The sequence below is a fragment of the Neopelma chrysocephalum genome, unplaced genomic scaffold (assembly GCF_003984885.1).
Source record: "Neopelma chrysocephalum unplaced genomic scaffold, ASM398488v2 Primary Assembly neopelma1_22b, whole genome shotgun sequence".
NCBI classification, from domain to species: domain Eukaryota; kingdom Metazoa; phylum Chordata; class Aves; order Passeriformes; family Pipridae; genus Neopelma; species Neopelma chrysocephalum.
Window position 1 is genome coordinate 29117012 of NW_020897690.1, and position 13653 is coordinate 29130664.

Sequence of the window (13653 nt, forward strand, 5' to 3'; positions counted from 1 at the left end):
GGGGACTGGGAATCGAACCTGGGTTGCAGCAGTGAGAGTCCTGCATGCTAACCACTAGGCCACCAGGGGTCCTGAAATTGGATGGATTAATGACATGTCAAATATACATCTTCCCCCTTATTAGGCCCCACAGGGCGCTGCCAATAGATGCACTGAGAAAGATTTGAGCTTTCTTTTTTTTTAAGGTTTTTTTGTTGGGTTGGGGTGGATATGTTTGTTTACTGTCTTTTGTTGTTTATTTGTTGTTTTGGTTTGTTTGGGTTTTTTTACTATTCAGATGTTATTTAAATGAACCCGGCTAATGTGTGAAGCATGCAAAGAATGGAGTGCCATTGCATGCTTCATGGTGCAGGAAGATGCTGGGAGCTTTCTCTCACACTCTATTGGTCTTGGAGCCAAGGAACCTTACGTTTATACTAGCTTCTCACCTTTCACTCAAGTCAAATACCGAAGCATAGCAATCTAAGCAGTAGGGCAAGAAGGAGAAGTTGGCATGTTATTGGCAACCTAGGTCTACTGATAACAAACAGACGTCTACTAGTAACGAACCCCATCCAGTGTTTGCTGTATTCTGATGCTACACTTATTTTCTCATCTCTGTATCTTTGGAATATTTTTTATGTATTTATAATACTAAAGATGGCACTTGGAATTTTTTGTTTATGTAACTTAACAGCTTATGTTTTATTCAGCTTGTAAAGATATTGACGGAAGAGTTTAGTTTTGTTAGAGAAAACTTTTCTTTTCAATTCTTCTTGACTGTGTTCTACTTAACTCCTGTGTATCTTTCTGATTTCAAGAAAGGTGCCCTCATGTGAACACCCAGAAAAATCAGTGACATTTGATTAAAGGAAAATTCAATTGTAAAATTAAGTCTACAAATCACTAAGTGGGGAAGATTGCAAAATTGGTTTAACGTCAGAAACACATTGAATTTTTTATTTTTATTTTTAAATTGCAACAGTGAACTTAATAGTAGCATGAGAAAAATAAATGGCAGTAAGATATATGCTATAAAATAGCATTTTTAAAAATAGTGTGGTCTAAAAGCAGAAATTACACTTATTAATTTGATTCACTTTAATGGAACTATAAGGCTAAGTGCAGCAGTATCTCTTCCAAATAATATTTCAACAAGTAGTGAACATATTTATGGAATCCATTTATTGTGTATCAGTCTCCATTTTACTTGTCTACTGCTTTCTGATATGGCTTCCAAAGTAAGGGTTTTCTTCTCATGTATTTAAATATGTTTCAGTTTGGAAGCCCACCCCTAGCTAAAGCTTTTGCATTTCAGTTATAAATCTCCAGTGTAGAGAATGAGAATATATTTTCACTTTTTTACCTAGGAATTTTGTCCTTCCTCTGAGGACAGTCTTTCCCCCCATATGAAGCAATGTGTGCTAGGTATGCACAGAAGTTGAGAACTGCAGAGTAGAGTTTAGGCTCAGATTATTTCTGCTAACAAAACATACATTTTGTTTTCTTGTCTTTATGGTACTTTTACCAACTACGTAATATAATGAAAGCTTTATTATTGTATTACGTTTGGAGATAGTCTGAATTTGGCTGTGATTATTTGTATATTTTGAAAAATATCCGCCTAGATTTAGGATTATTCCTTTTTGTGTAGTGCAGTCTCTTTTCCTTTTTTTTTTTTTTTAATACAATCTACCAATTAATTTTTGTATATAGACTCAAGCCTGTATGCCAGAATTGTTTTTTGCCTTTAATAGTTTTATGTGCAAGTAGATGGGAGGAATATCACGGTGATATGATCGGGTGTGTTAGCATAAAGGATAGTGAAGATACCAGAATTACAGCTATCAGTCTGCTTTTTCCTCTCTTTTGCTTTTTCCCCCATAGAGTTTTAAGAAAGGAAGAAGGAAATAAAAAATGAGATAAACTGTTTTCATTATTCATTCAGCTACTTGAGAAACTGATAATTAATGGGTAAATTTGTTCAAGTTTCTTCTGAGTTGACCGGAATGAATCTTTGTCCTCAAACTAAGTGACCCTCTTTCCTGAGATGGACTTTACTCCATCTGTTTTTGTGTGGTGTGATGTGAGCTACTTCATGTCTGGATGAACAGGAGTCCTGTCCAGAGAAACGGAGTGGTAAACAGCAGAACTCCTCCTTCCTCCTCTTCATATTATCTATCGAAGACTTTTCTGCGCCCAAGGTGGGGATGGCTGCTGTAGTTAGGCAAAGCCTTCACCTGCAAGCCTTCGGGTGAACCTCCCTAGTTGTTGCAGAAACAGTCAACCTCTATTCAGCTGCCACAACAAATGGCAAGAGGGCTGGAATGGTTCATTTTAATTGTCTTACTAATTTAAGGCTTTTACAATGACACCTTTTGGGAAGGGAAATGCTAAGACAGTATTTCTGGCACTAGGCTAGCTGCTCCCTTAGGCAATAAGGCCATGGATGGGGAATCAGACGCAACTGCAAAAAGGGAGTAAATTGCACCTTTTATTTCCAAGGAGGAAATTGGTGTGTCAGGTTTTTATGGAAACTCTTCATGATTAAGTTAGTGACCAAAGTAGCAGGTGTTCAAGAAGGTGGCAAATGGTAGTTCAGTTCCAAAACTTGTTACGGCATTGCTAGGTAAATGCCATCGCTCTGTTCAGAAATGGTGCTGAAGCTGAGGTATGCTTTAAAACCACAGCATAGTCATGAAACAGCCCAGGTACTGGAGATAATATTGGAGAACTGATTGTTTTCATCAGACTGTCCCTTACGAAACCATGTCTTCTCTTTTAGGTGTAGTAAAATACTACTTTTTAATTGTTTTTGGTAAGAGTACAGCAAGACCAGTTTTGTCAGATGAGTCTATTATGGCTGCATCTCAGTGATGGGGTATGACCAGTTTGAATATACTATTCCCCTCACTCCAAACGTAGTGGAACACAAGTGCTGTACCGTGTAATGGAAATTCCTCTGCTGTTTGCATTGGGTAGATCTGAATTTGAGATTAGCACGTCAGTCAGTTCATTGCTTTGCTGTGATACAAACTTCTCTTGTTATTCCCTCTCTTCATTTTGCGTATGTCAAACTAAAGCCACTCCTGATGTGGCAGCTTTGGGATTAAGTAAGTGGGCAGTTTTTGGCTCAATTACAGTAATTAGTGTTCAATCATATTGCATGTTTAACCCAAGCTTTGACATGTCAACATTTTGCTCCATCCTAAAGTAGGGCTATTTTTGCTCAGAGAAATGAGTGATTATATTTTGGTCGTTATAATAGAAAGCTTAGTAAGCTAACTGAGCATAGTGCCTGGAGAGATGCTGTTCTCCAGGATGACTTTTTTTAACAAATAACAAGTCTAGAATCAGGGAAGAAGGGAAAAGAGGAAGGAAAGTATGTGTGTCAGCTTGATATGAGGCTACTATACTGTCATGCCTCAAACGAGCAATTTTGTACCCTTTCTTCTTTCTAGCAATGCCACATGGGCAGCATTGATGCATGTCCCTGCTTCTGATAGGAGTAAAGATTTGGATGTGAGAAAACAGTAAAGGTATTGCTCTGTAAAATCTGTTTGAAGCCTGACACTTTGCAAGCTCAGCAGCAACAGAAAACTTGAGTCTGTAGAATACTTATCTCCTACCTTATTTATATTGATGCTACGAGTGATACTGGCGTGACTGACTGTAAATCTGTGTAGATATAAGAAGCGCTATAAACAGTTCAGCATCTTAAATGTGCAGCATGGCAGTCCTCCGTAATGGAGGTGCACCAGCCCGTTTGTGATGTGGATAGTTGGAAGCAAGCGGCCAAAGATGAGAGGTAAACTTTAATCTTAACTTTGAGCAAACGCTTGCTAGTTTGGTTCAGTACTGTTCTGTACTTGACAGTGCTCCATGAGAAGAAATGCAGCTTTAGCATTTTGTAAATGAATGTGTTTATAACAAAGGAAGAAAATATCTCTTTCCGGACAGATGTCTTATATTAATCTCTTAACTTGTGGTGTCTGTCTTTCAGCATTTCTTAAATGTGGTTTAACAATGAACTTTAATTTGTGGATTTTTTGATGTACGCTTCTGTGTGCATTGTTCAGCTTTTGTATGGGTTATCCAATACTGGATGTACTCACTCATCTTCTCTTACATATTGCAAGGAACTATTAACCAGTTCCGTTTGTGTCCTTAGTAATTAGATTACTCACAGAAGACCATTAATAAGCACACATTACAACATACATTAGGGTAGTAGAGATGTAATACAGATATGCTGGGGAGGGGGAGATTCTCCCTGCCTCTGGCTTTGACCTAGGACAGTTAAACAAGAATGTGTGCAGAAAAACTTGAAACTGAACACTGCATTGCTGTTAGTCATCGTATTTCTTAGCTTCCTTTACCACCCACTGCCCCAGTCCTCTTTCCTCTATTATTCTGATCTTCTGTAATTTTATCTCAAGATTGTATTTGAAGTCTTCTACTAGATTGTTTAGTGTACAAAATCCCTGAGACTATCCTTTTGAGACTACAGAGTGGCACAGGTAAAGGCTGTAACCTTGGTGTGATTGTTAAATGAGTTCAATCTTTTTTCATGGTTGACTTGAAAATTTGAAAGGTTACATTTTGATGTTTCTCCAGCAGCTTAATTATTTTGACTTAATATGCCCTTAATCTTTATGACTATTTTTGTACTTACCTAAATACTGGAAAAGAAATAATTCTAAAGGCCTCAGAGTCCACTACTTGGAGCACTCTTGTTTATATTTGCAGTTAACTTTGAGGAAGATGTGGGACAGCTGTTCCACTGTAGAAACACCCCAAAATTCAAGGCAGTATATCTATGGCCTAAATCTACAGTTGTCTTCAAGATAAATGTGGGATTGTGTGTTTCAGTTCTAGGATTAAGATTTTTAGGCCCTTTCTCTCAAAATAGAGGAACGCGAAGGTGCGGTATTTAAAACATACTTTTTTTTTTTCTGGCTAGCAGCCCTTAATAATATCAGCTAGCTTACTCTAGCCTCCTTTTTAGTTTACAGTTCTCCCTTTAGAGATAGATTAGTCATTGTTTCTGCACAGTAGCATTTTTTCCCCTGCAGCACTAATTTGATTGCAAGATTTACTGAAGCCTCCATCTCTGTTCCAAACTTCTTCTGCCTCCAGCATGGCACAGGGTGTTCAAAATCTGTGATAACTTTGGCAATGATAGTTCCATTTTTTTTTCTTCTGCCATGGTTGCACCAAAATACCAATAGAGTACAGCATTCCCTTGCTTGCTGCAAACGTGTAAATGTTATGTGTTCACAACCAGTCTTTGTGGCTCAACAACCCTCATTGAAATAGGGTAGGAAGGTGCTGGTTGCTGGTTACATTTTCACACTGAGTTTTGGTCAGTGACATGAGTTTGATTTAGACAATACTAAAGGTGTGTGCAAGTTGATTGTAGTAGCTACTAGGGATTTTTAAGTCTTTGTTGTTAAAACTCTTTAACCTTTTCATGCTTGATGCATTTTCTGTGTATGTTTTCTGGTTGGAGGACAAAGTTCTCTGAGGTAAGAATGTGCTAGGCTGATGCAGAGGCTATGGATGTACAAGCACATGCTGTTGGAGATTACTTTTATGTGGAATAGCAGCACTTATAGGTGCAGTTTTGCTTCCATTGCCAAGTTATATAAAAGCCTGCTCACGCAAATAAAGGACTTGAGCCTTAATGAAGGGAAAATTAAGTCCAAATAAAATGTCGTGGTATAAACTGTGCCAGAAAAGAAACTTCCTCCCGTCTATGAGAATCTAACACAGATCTTTTCATTCATCCTTTTACTTGCCTTTAGGCATACCTCCCAGTGGTTGTCAGGCAACCATAATAATGTTGCTGAACACGCAGGCTGGCTAATTGGATTGTCTCCTTCTTGGGTTTTTTGTTCAAATGGTTTTGGTAATTTTTAATAAGGCAAACACATGCAAGTTGCTTTGTTGGCTGATGTGATAAACCAAGGGGCTTTTAAGAGCTTTGTGGCATGTCAAGGACAGAATTTTGACACCTGTGCAAGCTTTGACATTGCACTTAATCAAGAGCATAAGAATTTGCCTCTGTCACTACAGAAGCTTTGCTAAATTCTGTTTTAATTCAGCACATTTCCCAGCTGTATTCAAACCAGTCTATTCTAATGAGAACTTTTGGTTGAAAGGCAAACTTGACTGGACCTGAGCAGCACTACAAAAATTTAGTGTTCAAATAGGCTGAGAATTTCCACCTTGTAGCCTTTATCACAATGGTAGTTTTACTAGCGAAAATTGCGTTCAGAAAAACAGCAATGCTTTGGTACAGGGTGAGATGCCACAGAAGTGGCTTGTATCATAAGAACAGCAAGGGTTTCGTTCTTTGTTACACTCACTGGAAAATATATTTAATGTGTTGTTCAGGAGGGCCTGTTTCTCTGTGCCAGCTTGATGTGATTAAGAACACTTCTTACAAGGAGTGTTGAACTTGAGTGTCTAGTAGTTTCCCTGGTTATTCTGAGCATATAAGCTAAAAATTCATGTGATTTGCATTTATATAACCAAACTTGCCTTGTAGTAATTATTGCGAGGCAACTACTTACTTGTTTCCTTTTATTTTTTCTTATTTAATTTTAGATTCACAAAGTTGAAGAGCCTTAACCTTTCCAATAATAATTTAGGAGACTTCCCACTGGCAGTCTGCAGTATCCCAACTCTGACTGAACTCAACGTGTCCTGCAATGCCCTCAGAAGCATTCCAGCAGTTGTAGGCGAGATGCAAAAGCAAGTACTCTCTTAAAACCTAACGTACATAGCCTGATAATAAAAGCAACAAGCAGTTTCATGACTCTACATACTCTTGCTATGAGAAACAGTTTAAACTTACTGGGTTTTCTCACAGCAGAGTGGCTTGTAGATCCATATGGAAGCAGTTGTGGATGGAGGGAAAGCACACTTTGTGCTTCGAAGCTCTTCCAGTCCCCAGCATTTGGCACAAGGGTCACCTTCATGGTGAAGAAAATCTTTAAACTTCGTTGCTTATGTGCTTCAGCTGTGATGCAAGTTGCAGTTCTGGAGATGTTTGAAGATACAACTGTCTAACCCGGCCTACATTTCATAGTTGCCAAAGCTTTTAATTATTTGGTGGATATCTTCCGTAGCAGATGTTAAAGCATTATTCTTTAACGTTTTTCTTTCTGCTGCCCTTTTTTATATTGTATGTCACTGTAACTGCAGCAGATTTGTGTGTTTATAGGAAGGAAATGTGATTTAACAGGTCACTCACTTTCTTCACTCTCCCTTCCCCTCCCCCACTTCTAATAGCTTGCAGACATTTTTGCTGGATGGCAACTTTCTCCAGTCCCTTCCTGATGAATTGGAGCATATGCATCAGCTTAGCTATGTGAGTCTGTCCTTCAATGAGTTCACTGACATTCCGGGGGTTCTGGAGAAGCTGACTGCCATGGATAAGCTTTGTATGTCAGGAAACTGCATGGATACCCTGAACCTACAGGTGTTGAAAAGGATGCCTCATATTAAACATGTGGATCTAAGGTAGGTATTAGGAAAAGGGGAAGAATAAGTGAGCCTGAATTATTGATGTTGAAATGGCTTCTCCTTGGCTGTCAGAATAGCCCCTGGGTATGAATCTCTTGTGTTAGTTCACTGAACCATGTTTCTGGTGGTGTTATGTAACTTACAGCACTTACCGTGACTTAGCACTCTTCTTTGAGGAAGTGGAAGCATTTAGGGGGGTCAGTAGGTAGGAGGATGAATTTTGGGGGAAATAATGTTTGCACCAAAAGATCAAATGAAACAGAACCTGGGACACTGGTGATTCCTGCAGTTCTTGTTGCTGCAGTGTTAATATAGTATAGATGATAGTCCCTGACCCAAAAAGCTTCTATCTGAAAGATGAAGCTACTCTGGAAGTACAACTGTGTTACACAGAGGGCACCTCTTCAAAAGCAAGAGCAACAGCAGAACTGTAGATATTTATCCTTATCCTTATTCAGCTTATCCTCAACTGGCTTAGTGGACAAACAGAAGTTAGTATACTGGTTTTAGTGTTCTGTTCAGAGCTGGGAATTTGAACTCTTTGGAGTGCTCTGCAGTCTCAAACGTTGTTGGGTTATAGATAATTTCATTCAGGTGTAACTTGCTGAGTATTGGCAGTGTCAATGCACTGTGGTGAAGATGTGATTAGACTGTCCTCTTTATCTGACAGACCCACTTGTCTTGGGTTTTTGCTTTGTTTTGATTCAACACCCATTTTTAGGTCTCTGACTTTGCTCACTGTGAAACGTGGAGAGGCGACAAGCAAATGTATGGGAATTCATAAATCTCAATTTGGCCTTTCAATAAGGCAAGAGTCTCCAATATGTGCAGGCTTTTCCAGCACATGCTCATGACAGAGCAGCAGGAACTGTAGAGGTTTTGTTCTTTTCCAAGCTATTGGGCACAAATAACAGCCAGATCATCTTTTATTTTTATAGACACAGTAACAATAATACTTAGCTTCTTGCAGAACTTTTCATAAGTAGTTTTCAAAGTAGTTTAGAAAGGAGCTTGGTGTCATCATTCCTTTGTCATGATGGATAAAGTGACAGAGTGGATCCATCCTGTTTTTGAATACCGTAACAAGGGGGAAAATATTAAAAATCAACCTTGATCAGAACCTGAAGGTGTGCTAGTTTAATCCAGTGCAACTGATTTATTTTAGAGTGAGCATTTGTTTGTCAGCAGGAACCTGCCGCATAATTACACTTAATCTCTTTTTTTGTCTGCAAGATTGAATTCAATTAGGAGATTGGAGGCTGATGAAGTAGATTTTCTGCATCACGTGACCCAGCTAGATCTGAGAGACAACAGACTTGGGGAGCTGGATGCAACAGTTTTTAACAACGTTGAAGTATTACACTGTGAAAGGAATCAACTGGTAACCCTCAAAATCAGTGGATATTTTCTCAAAGCTCTGTATGCTTCCTCAAATGGTGAGTGCGTTTTCAGGGCAGCCGTGGTGTTGTCATCTGACTTCTGTTTTCATATCTGGTTCTCTCTGGGATGCTTGTGGAGTGCAGTGCACATAATCAGGACGCTCTTGACATTACCCTGGATAAAAGGGTTTCACGTGTGCTGTGTCATGCTACTGGCAGTTCTCAGCTTCAGAAGTGACTTTCAAATAATGCTGGGCTACTGATTTTGAGATCTGAAAACTGTGAAAACCTTACAATTTGGGCTGAAATTCTTCTCTGTGTCAGTAGGGAGGGTACTTCAGTTTATCATTTGTTTTGGTTTATTAATGTGTTGCTTTACTAAGGCCAATAAGAAATTAACTGCTTCTCCCTGCATTGAGAAAGTTTGAACAAGTGGCCATTTGTGAGACAAGCCAAAACAATATATGTTTTTTGCTACTACTTCTTGCTCCCTATTCTAGGCAGAATGCTACAAAATCCATGAGTAACTTCATTTGTATTTGATAATAAAAATAATGCCAGGTGAATAACTCCTGTGTTTCATTTATCGCATCGGTTTGATCTGTCTCTGGAAACTGCTATTCCTTAAAATACTCAGTTTGCACCACCATTTTTATTGCTTGGAGTAGTTCGGTATGGAATAAAGAAAATGAAAGCTCAGAGAGCTATGAATTTGATGAACAATCTGAACTGCCTTTAAAAGACTGTCATCTTAGTGATACCCAAGCCTATGCCTTCATTAAGTATTCATGCCAGGATCTTTGTAGCTAAGAAAAGTTAACATAATCTGAGCACGTGCTGCTCAATGTGGGCTGAGAATCCAAGTCAACCCATATCTTGCAATGAATTGCCTATTTGGTCTTCCTGTTTCTCCTGGTTATCCTCTCTTTGCACTCTCAGCCATCTTGTTTTAGTGTCATTTTCCAAAGAAACTGTGATGCTGGGTACAGTTTCATTTTAGTGCATTTTTCTGTAGGCTTAAATAAATGTCTGGCATTTTTTTTTTAACCTTAATACTAAGTATTAGCTACCTAAAAACCTTAGGTTATGAACTGTATTTTGATTGCTTCAGTAGTAACACTGCTAGCAGTAGTCATGGTGCTATAGAAAGGTCTGTAAGGCTGCCTACAACTGGGAACTCCACAGGCACGCGAAGGCTCATGTAATGTGTTGAAAAATACTCTGGATCTTGCCATGACGTAGAGGATTCTGTGGTATCCTGTAACTTGCTGTTCCAGAGTGGGGAGTTTTCCTTCCCATGTCTGTACCACTAGTGACCAGTGAAAAAAAGTAGAGCAGGTTTGTGACTGACTCTTCTGGGCAGAGGGCAGCGGAGGTGAAGTTACAGCTCTGTGACAAAAATGGAAAAATGAGAATTTGCTGTTAAACTTTTAAAATCCTCCAGTTTCTCCTCTCTGATCAGTTATGCAGTTTCTGTCATAGCAAGTACAATGTACTAGAGCAAATGTACTAAGACATAATAAAGAAACAGAACTGGGTTCACAGGGGTCCAGATTTTCAGAAGTTTTTTAGATTATTGACTTGCTCTGAAATGTCTTGGTGTTAGCTCTTAAAGTAATTCTTATGGAACAGTCATTTAGGTGCAAATCTTTATCACCGCTTTTGTTATTATATGTATTTTTTCCCCTAGAACTTGTTCACCTTGATGTGTATCCAGTTCCTAATTGCCTGGCTTATATGGATATTTCTAGGTAAGACTGTGTTTTTTCTTGGATGTGTGAAATATACATCAAAGACTCTTATGGAACAATGACATTCATTGGTATCTTACTGGGTGGGAGTGGGGGCAGGAATTGGACCTTGAGATATGAAAAGACTGATTTTCAGAGTTAGAGCATAGAGCATGGGCTTGTTTTCTACTGGTCAGTTCTTCCCTTTATAGATTCCCTGCCCCCCCCTTTTTTTTTTTTAAATTGCCAAAGGCAAAATGTGCCTCTATGGTTAGAGGAAAAGAGTTTCCATGATTTAAAGATTTCCTATCTTACAGAGTTATAAGACGATGATTCAAACATACACCAATCTGAGACATGTGCAGGAGTTACTTTCTGGATATGTCTGCGTCGTAAGCCCAGCGTAGGTGATGGTTTGATAGTTTACTCATCAGTTTGGCAGCTCCTGCAGCTCATCGTTGTTCTCCACAGCCCTGGCTGCTACAGAGATGTCTGCAGTTGCCATTTGAAGGCATACGTAAATTTCATCTTAGTGAGGAAGGTGGGATAAGGGAAGAAATGGAAAAGGGGGTGTTTTAGTTTGTTTTACAATTTCAGGACTGAATCAAGAAAACATTTATACATGTGCTTAATGGCTGTCTTATTTAAGAAATTACTCATCTACATTTGAAGTGATAATCTCATTCATTAAAAAACCTACTTAAAACACTGAAGCTATTGCGGATGATCATAACAATTAGTGAGTTAACCTGGGCTAGTGGCCATCAACTTCAGAGTTTCCTCAACCCTGAGCTACGCACATTGTTCACCTAAATGTAACACAGTGGTGTGACTAAATAAGTAATCTATTGAAAAGCGATCTTTGTAAAGCTGCATTTTCCATTTACGTTTGTAAGTGAAGTTGGTATAGAATGCATGATTTTGATCACAAACCTCTTTTTGTTCTTCATTTCAGTGATGGCATTGTAACTAAATGAGTAGAGTGTCTTTAGCTTTTTGGCTTGCTTGGAATTTGGGAAATCTGCTTGAGAATAGAAAGGAAGCTATCAGAGAAGAGAGATTGGCTTGCTATTGCATATTTTAGTTAAAGACTATCGCAGGAATAAACTAAAGGATACAAGTACATGATTGATTTATGTTCATGCTTTGTAAGCCTCCTTTGTCCTGAACTTCAGGTCTGAGAGTGCCTGACTATTATTTGATGCCCAGTTTTGCTTCTGTGTATGCTGACTGAAATAGTGGTTATGTGAAGGCATATGCACACAACCTCCTCCATGTATCTGCTAATTTTTGTCTTTATAAGGCAGGATACAGGAGTGCCCCAGAGTTGCCTATCTGTGTGTTTTCAGTGCAATATTTGGAAAAACTTGCCCCCGGGACCTTAGTTTTCAGAAGGGTTAGTTTCTGTGAAGATAAATGCAAGAAAAGCAAAACAGTTGGCTTTAAAAATACACAAAAAAATTGCTCAATTCAGTGAGATAGCTAAAGAATGGTAGAGTGGATTTGGGGATTAAATTTATGAGAGATCAAAGAGGTGTGTTTTGACTGTGTAGGGTGTGAATATCTTAGAAATTTTCTTCTCCATGGAGAGACTTCATTTTTGGTACTCTGATACTCTTAATGCTTCCATGATAATTTGGAAGCAGTTTTTTCCATTTTCTTAGTGACTGCACATGTAGGGAGATAATAATGCTGTTAGTTTTCTTGCCCCTCTCACTCAGGACTTGACTGCACAGAAGGAGGGATGATACAATGTCATAGGAAACATGCTATGTAGCAGATTTGTTTCCTGCAGGTATCTGTATCTCCCTTGAGGCTCTATACTTAATAGCCTTTACGTCTCGATTATCATTTAGTTACACCTCTTTGTGTTCTTTATTCATAGAAATCACCTGGAAAACCTGCCTGAGTGGGTGTGTGACAGCAGGAAACTGGAAGTGTTGGATGTTGGCCACAATCAGATACGTGAGCTGCCTGCCCGGTAAGTCTTGCAGACCAGTTGCACAACGTGGAACAGGATAAGCAATTCAGAAATAATTGCTGATTCAGTGTTTAGCTTGTTCCAGTGACTGTCAGGGCTGTTTTATCTTTTGTTTGATTTTATTTTTACCTTGCGGGGTGTCGTCATGCCTCAAGCTTCCACCCAACCTTTCTTCTTTTACTTTCATGCAGAGAAAGTAGTGCCTTTGAACTTCAAGTGGAAGTTTTGAAGCTGTTCATGTGGCTGTTCAGGCAGAAAAGCCCTTCATTTTTAATATTGAATATTAAATATTTACAGCTGTAGCTTTGCATGACAGTTTAGAGGTCCAGAACTTGTAACTTAGTTTCAGCGATGCCTCGAGACTCCGGTTCACAGCCATGTTTGAGTGAAAAAGGGTTTAGGGAAGTTGAAGCCATATCAAGCAAGTAAACTCCTGTGAGTAGAGCAATTGCCTTCACTACAAAGATGATCTCTTTTCCAGGAGCCTAAACTTAAAATTGATAAATACAAATAATAGAAAAGAAGTGAACAGGAAGCAAAATAGGAGTTCAGTTTAAATAATGAATGGGTCTTATTAATTTTTTTTCTAGAGAGACCTATTCCAGGTGAGTATAATGGTCAGGTGCGGTGTTGAGAATTTTTAAATTCCTGCCTTCACTGGAAGAAAGCTGTCATTCTTGAGTGTTCATACACTTCAAAAGAGAAGTTGTGAAAGAGGGAGAACATACTAGCAAGGCACAAGGGGTGAAAGTACATCGGGATATGCAGAGCCACTGAAGATGGTAGGCAGCTAAGTATGTCATGAGCTATTAAATATTTTCCTTAAGGACTATACAGCACAGAAGAGCATCAGAAGAAGAAGGATAGTTTTCTGTGGGTCAGATGAATGTGTAATGCAATGTAAACTTGGCAATTTTAGTGTCAGAAATGGGGAGAAAATAGATTTCAGAAATGTGGGCAGAAGAAGATATGAGGAGATTTGCTGAGCAAACGAACAGACTAACACGCAGACTATTAATCCCTCTGTTTTTTCACACAAAGTGAAACCATG

General features: G+C 38.8%; 1 protein-coding gene across 1 annotated transcript in view; it reads left to right on the forward strand.

Moving 5' to 3' along the window:
- Positions 1-13653, forward strand: part of PHLPP1 (PH domain and leucine rich repeat protein phosphatase 1) — a 138544-nt gene that overhangs the window by 94750 nt on the left and 30141 nt on the right. Inside the window, exons 5-9 of the mRNA XM_027682412.1 lie at positions 6592-6738; positions 7279-7509; positions 8746-8948; positions 10582-10642; positions 12507-12602. Of these exons, the coding sequence (XP_027538213.1) occupies positions 6592-6738; positions 7279-7509; positions 8746-8948; positions 10582-10642; positions 12507-12602 (738 nt within the window). The remainder of the gene's footprint in view (positions 1-6591; positions 6739-7278; positions 7510-8745; positions 8949-10581; positions 10643-12506; positions 12603-13653) is intronic.